The 6,000-nt window shown below is 71.4% G+C and overlaps 1 protein-coding gene across 1 annotated transcript; it reads left to right on the top strand.

Moving 5' to 3' along the window:
- Positions 1–443: 443 nt before the first annotated feature.
- Positions 444–2,541, top strand: ZNF703 (zinc finger protein 703). Its single transcript, XM_075724120.1, is given in 3 exon segments — positions 444–656; positions 1,161–1,454; positions 1,456–2,541. Coding segments are annotated over 3 exon segments (1,593 nt in total).
- The last annotated feature ends 3,459 nt before the right edge of the window (positions 2,542–6,000 follow it).

Genomic DNA, 6,000 nt, shown 5'->3' with positions numbered 1-6,000 from the left:
GCCAGCTGAGCTGTGCCATGCCAGCCAAGCCGTGCCACACCACGCCATGCCAGCCGAGCCGTGCCATGCCGAGTCACGCCAGCCACGCCGCGCTCTGCCAGCCGCTCCGTGCTGCTCCGTGCCGTGCCGTGCCGTGCCGTGCCGTGCCGGGGGCGGCTCTCCCCCACGCGGCGGCGCGGGGCGGTGGCGGCGGCTCGCCCCCCCCACCGGCGGCTCTCCCCGCCCCGGGGGCCCGGCCGGGCGCGGATTGGTGCGCGGCGCCGGCCCCCTCGGAGCGCGGCCGCCATCGGGGCTATTTGACGTGTCGGTGGGGCCGGGGAAGGGTTTCGTCTCGCCGGGGCCGCCGCCGCCGCCGCTCCGCCGCCCGCCCGGCCCGGCCCGGCCCCGCGGAGCCCGGCGCCCGCCCCCCCCCCTTCCCCCCCCCCCCCCCTCCCCGGCCCCAAATGAGCGGTGCCCCCGGCGGGCCCCGGCCGAGGACCCCGCCGAGCCGCGGAGCCGCGGGCCCCCCGTCGCCCCGGCCGCCCCCCGCCGACCCGCTGCGCCAGGCCAGCCGGCTGCCCATCCGCGTCCTGAAGATGCTCAGCGCCCACGGCGGCCACCTCCTGCACCCCGAGTACCTCCAGCCGCTCTCCTCCACGCCCGTCAGCCCCATTGAGGTCAGTGCCCGCCGCCCCCGCCCGCGGCTGCCCCCCGGGTCGGCGCTCCCGGCTGCTCCCGGCCGGGCTCCCCCCTTCCCGGCTTCTCCCGGCTGCTCCCGGCCGGGCTCCCCCCTTCCCGGCTGCTCCCGGCCGGGCTCCCCCCCTTCCCGGCTTCTCCCGGCTGCTCCCGGCCGGGCTCCCCCCTTCCCGGCTTCTCCCGGCTGCTCCCGGCCGGGCTCCCCCCCTTTCCGGCTGCTCCCGGCCGGGCTCCCCCCCTTCCCGGGGCTGCCGGCTCCCCCCGAGCCGCTCCGTCCCCTCCTCTCCCGCTGCAGCCCGGCTCTCCCCTTCTCCCCAGCCGGGCGCATCCCCCCCCACCCCCCGCCCCGTTCCCCCCCGCGCCCTGGCTCGGCGCCGGGCCCGGCCCCGTTGGACCCGGGGTTTTGGGGGTGGGATGGGGTGGGGGGAGGCCGGGCCGGGGGCGCCGTCGGGGTCCCCCCCTGACCGGCTCCGCTCCGCCCGCAGCTGGACGCCAAGAAGAGCCCGCTGGCGCTGCTGGCCCAGACCTGCTCGCAGATCGGCAAGCCCGACCCGCCGCCCTCCTCCAAGCTGAACGCCGTGGCCTCCGCCGGGCTGCCCGCCGCCGAGAAGGAGCCCACCGCCCGCCCCGCCGCCCTGAAGCCAGCGGGCAGCGGGGACGCGCCGCCCGAGGACAAGTCCAGCTTCAAGCCCTACTCGAAGGGCGGCGGGGAACCGCGTAAGGAGGGCGGCGCGGACAAGGCCGGCTTTCGGGTGCCCAGCGCCGCTTGCCCGCCGTTCCCCCCCGCACGCCGCCGCCTCGCCCGGTGGCTCCCGCGGCGCCTCGCCGCAGCACGCCGACCCCAAGGGTGCCGAGGAGAAGAAGGAGCCCGAGGTGGGCAAGCCCAGCCCCGAGGGGACGGGCGGGGGGCTGGGGCGCGGGACGGCGGAGCCCGGGGCGCACGGCGAGCCCCCCTCGGGCCGCAAGTCGGAGCCCCCCGCCCTGCCGCCCGCCGGCCATGTGGCCCCCGTCTCGCCCTACAAGCCGGGCCACTCCGTCTTCCCGCTGCCGCCCTCCAGCATCGGCTACCACGGCTCCATCGTCGGTGCCTACGCCGGCTACCCGTCCCAGTTCGTGCCTGGGCTGGACCCCACCAAGCCGGGCCTGGTGGGCAGCCAGCTGCCGGGGGCGCTGGGGCTGCCGGGCAAGCCGCCCAGCTCCAGCCCGCTCACCGGGGCCTCGCCGCCCTCCTTCATGCAGGGATTATGCCGGGACCCGTATTGCCTGAGCTACCACAGCGCCTCGCACCTGGGCTCCAGCAACTGCTCCAGCTGCGTGCACGACCCCGGCAGCCTGAAGAGCGGATACCCCTTGGTGTACCCCACGCACCCCCTGCACTCGGTGCACACCACGCTCTCCTCCGGCGGCACCCCCAGCCTGCCCGGCCACCCCCTCTACACCTACGGCTTCATGCTGCAGAACGACCCCCTGCCCCACATATGCAACTGGGTGTCTGCCAGCGGACCCTGCGACAAGAGGTTTGCCACCTCGGAGGAGCTGCTCACCCACCTACGGACCCACACGGCCCTGCCGGGGGCGGAAAAACTCTTGGCGGGTTACCCTACCTCCGGGCTGGGCTCCGCAGCCTCCTGCCACCTCCACCTCCCGCCCGCCGCCCCCGGGAGCCCCAACACGTTACCGGCCTCCCTCTCCTTGAGGAGCCCACACACTTTGGGACTAAACAGGTACCACCCCTACGGCAAGAGCCATTTGCCCACAGCCGGCGCCCTGCCCGTGCCCTCCTTGCCGGCCGCCGGACCTTACTACTCTCCGTACGCGCTCTACGGCCAAAGACTAACTTCAGCTTCTGCACTGGGATATCAGTAACTACGGCAGCCCCTTCCCCTGCTCCAGCCTCCTCCTCGCCCCAGCCCCCCGCTCCCTCCTTGGACTGTGTATTTATTTACTGTATGTTAGCTTAAAGCTGGGAATATAAGTGCATTAATACACCAATGAATCAATGGTATGCAAAAAGTCTGTGTCCAAAAAAAAAAAAAAAAAAAGAAAAAAAAGAAAAAAAAATTCTTTACTTTGCAGGTGTGGGGCTTTTATTTTTCCCTTCTGTTTCTTTTGAATTTTTTTTTTTTCTCCCTCCCGCTTCTTAATTTCCCCCCTGAGAAATTCTTGCATGACTCCTGACACACAAGGAAAGAAAAGAAAAGAGAAAAAAAAAAAAAAAAGGCGCGTTTTCCTCCTTCCCCCTCCGCGTTTATCGTTCTGGGATTCTGTTCCTCTTCATTTGTAAAGTTAACAGATGTAATTTTTTTTTTTTTTTTTTTATTTTTTTTTTTTTTCCCCCCCCCCAACGCGTTCGGGGGCGCCGCGGCGGCCGCAGGGGCCGAGGCCTGGCCGCGCCGCCCCCCGCCCCACGCCGAGGGCTCTGGCTCTGCCTCCGCCAGCGCCGCTCCCCACCCGCGGCCGGGCCCCGCCGTGGGGAGCAGGACCGGGCCCCGCCCGGGGGGGCCGAAGAGCGGCGGCTCCAGCGGGCAGGACCGGTGCGGCCCGGAGCAGCGGGAGGGCGGCGAGCGTGGCGGGTGGATGAGCTCCGGCTTGGTAAGTCTTATTTTGTTAATAAATGACTCTTGGTTATATTCACCCTGTGGTGTCTTCTCTTGTCCCTCCCCGCGCTGCCCGCGGCCGGGGGGCTCCGTGCCGGTGGCTCCGTGCTGTGCCCGGGGGGCTCCGTGCCGGGGCTGGGGGCTCCGTTCCGGGGCCGGGGGCTCGGTGCCGGGGGAGCTCCGTGCTGTGCCCGGGGAGCTCCGTGCCGGTGCTGGGGGAGCTCCGTGCCGGGTGGGCTCCGTGCCGGGGCCGGGGGCTCGGTGCCGGTGCTGGGAGCTCCGAGCCGGGTGGGCTCGGCGCCGGTAGCTCGGTGCCGGGGCCCGGGGGAGCTCCGTGCCGGGGCCGGGGGCTCGGTGCCGGGGAAGCTCCGTGCCGGGGCCGGGGGCCGGGTGGGCTCGGTGCCGGTAGCTCGGGGCCGGGGGCCGGGTGGGCTCGGTGCCGGTAGCTCGGGGCCGGGCCCGGGGAGCTCCGTGCCGATGCCCGCAGCTCGGTACCGGCGCCGCGGGCCCCCAGCACCATCTAGCGGCGGCGGCGGCGGCGGCGGGGGGCCCCGAACCCCCGCGGGGCTGGCGGGCCCCAGCCCGGCCCCGAGCGCGGCCCCGCCGCATCCCCGGGCCCGGCTGCGCACCCCGGGCCGGGCCGGGCGGCGGCTGCGGGGGGGCCCCGCAGGAGCAAAGGGGCTCCCGGGGCCTCCTCGGTTCCTTTTCCTCGCGTGTCGGTTTCCCGGGGAGGAAAGCGCCGGGTTTTCTCGTGCGTGGCGGCGGAGGGAAGGTTCGAGAAGGCGTGTGAGCTGAAGGGGATGCAGAGACCCCCAGTCCCCCCCGGAACGCTGCGGGGAGCGGATGGCAATCCCGCCTGTAGCCGCAGCGGGAATTAAGTTCTAGGGACGTAGCGGGGGGCCCCGGGCCCGCTCCCGCGTAGGGGTGCGTGGGCAGCCGAGGGCTGGCGCGGAGCCTCGTCCCCCCCTCCCCACGTAGTCTTTTTGCTGTCTGCGCGGGGAGATAAATGGCAACGACATGGGGATCGCCCCCAGCCCCCCGGCAGGGGCTGCCTGCTGCCCCCCGACTCGGCCGGCGGCAGCGGGCGACGGGCAGGCAGGAGGGCGGATGGGCAGGGTGCTGCCGCCTGCCCAGCCCCACCGGGCAGCTGCGGTGGGGGGCCCGTGCTGCTCCCCATCTGCCGCCCCGCGTCCCACGCAAGGGGCCCTCCCCAGGCTTTTATTCCAGCAGCAGCCCAACCTTTGCAGCGGGACCCCCGGCCGTGCCCCCTCGCAATCCCACGTGCTCCTGTTGCCCCACATCCTTCCCCCCCCCCCCCCCCCCCCCCCCCCACTGGTGAGCGCTTTACTCCTGTTGCATTTTGGGTGAGTCATGCAATTAATCCCAGTTAATTGCATTCTCTATATTGCCTTATGCCCTGTGTTTCAATTCCTTTGTGTCCTTCAAGCTGAAAAATAATGCGCTTAGAGCAGGGTCTTGTTTTGCCAATGGGATTTTGAGTTTTCTGCCCGTTTCTGCGAGCGTGGCCGTAGGCGTGCGGCCGGCGGGGAGGGCCCTGGCCAGGGTCTCCTGCTGGAAATGGGGGAGGCTGGTGGTGCAGGGGACCGCGCTCCCCTCGGCTGGCGGAGGGGTGGGCAGCACCGTCCCTGAGCTCCCCAAGGCAGGGGGAGGCAGGTTTTGGGGTCCGCGGCTACCCCGTGCCCTGCTGTGGACATGGCTCGTGTCTGGCTCTGGCCAGGGTCTGCCCGCGGTGGCCCCGCTCCTTCGGGGCGGGATGTTTGCAGCATGAGGGCCTGGGGTTTGCAGGCTGGGTTTGGAGCAGAGGGGGCTTTGCTGCGGCTGTTCGCTCTGCCCGGCGGGCAGTGGCAGGAAAGGGGTGCCAGGCCCGGGCCGCTGCGACCGTACCGGGGTCTCTGGTCCCCGTGTCCCAGCTGGATGCTGAACCCTTTGGCTATGGGCGTCGCAGCCAATGCTCCCCGTGGAGCAGGGCGTCGCGGGGCGGCGGGCAGAGCCACCGGCGGGGCGGCTCCGGTGCTACCGGCCCCTCTGCCGCAGAGCTACGCGGTGGCATTTGACGACATGCCGGGCCCCGCTGCCGCTCAGGAGCATCGCTGCTCCCTGGATGTGGCCCCCGCTCCCACCCGTGATGCTGCTTGGTGTCGGCCTCGCTCGGGCGCCGCCGGTCCCTGGTGTAAATCATGGCTCTTCAGCTGCAGCTCCGAAAGGCCGCGCCTGTCGCGGGTCCCTGCTGCGGCATTTTGTTCCATCCTGCTTCTCCCCGGCCGTAGCCAGGCGTCTCCACTGCCAGCACGGCTGGCGAGCCTCGTGCCGCGGGGTGAGAGGGCGATGCCGTGATGCCCGTGGATGCGCGAGGCACGATCGCTCGGCGCAGCCGACGCTGCATCCCGGGGCTGCTGGGGCCGTGCCGCACGCCAGCCAGCGAGTAGCTGCTGCCGAGCACCCGGGCAGGGGTGAGGGGCTTGCGCAGCCCGCCGTCCCGCCAGAGCCCTTCTCCCAGAGCAGGGCACGCTGCCGGCTGCAGCCTCCCCTTACGGCAAAGGTCCGTCTCCCCGCTCCCCCCAAACCCCTCCTCATGCTCCCGGCTCCAAACCGGAGCCCGGGTGCCTTCCCTCCACCGACGGTGGGAGCTGGATGCTGCTTGGATACGTCCTGCCGTGCAGAAGGTTCCCCAAGGAATATTTTTTCCCCTCCCTAAAGACTGCAGCAC

This window comes from Pelecanus crispus, chromosome 21 (genome assembly GCF_030463565.1).
Source record: "Pelecanus crispus isolate bPelCri1 chromosome 21, bPelCri1.pri, whole genome shotgun sequence".
NCBI lineage: Eukaryota > Metazoa > Chordata > Aves > Pelecaniformes > Pelecanidae > Pelecanus > Pelecanus crispus.
This window is presented reverse-complemented; position numbering and strand designations above follow the sequence as displayed.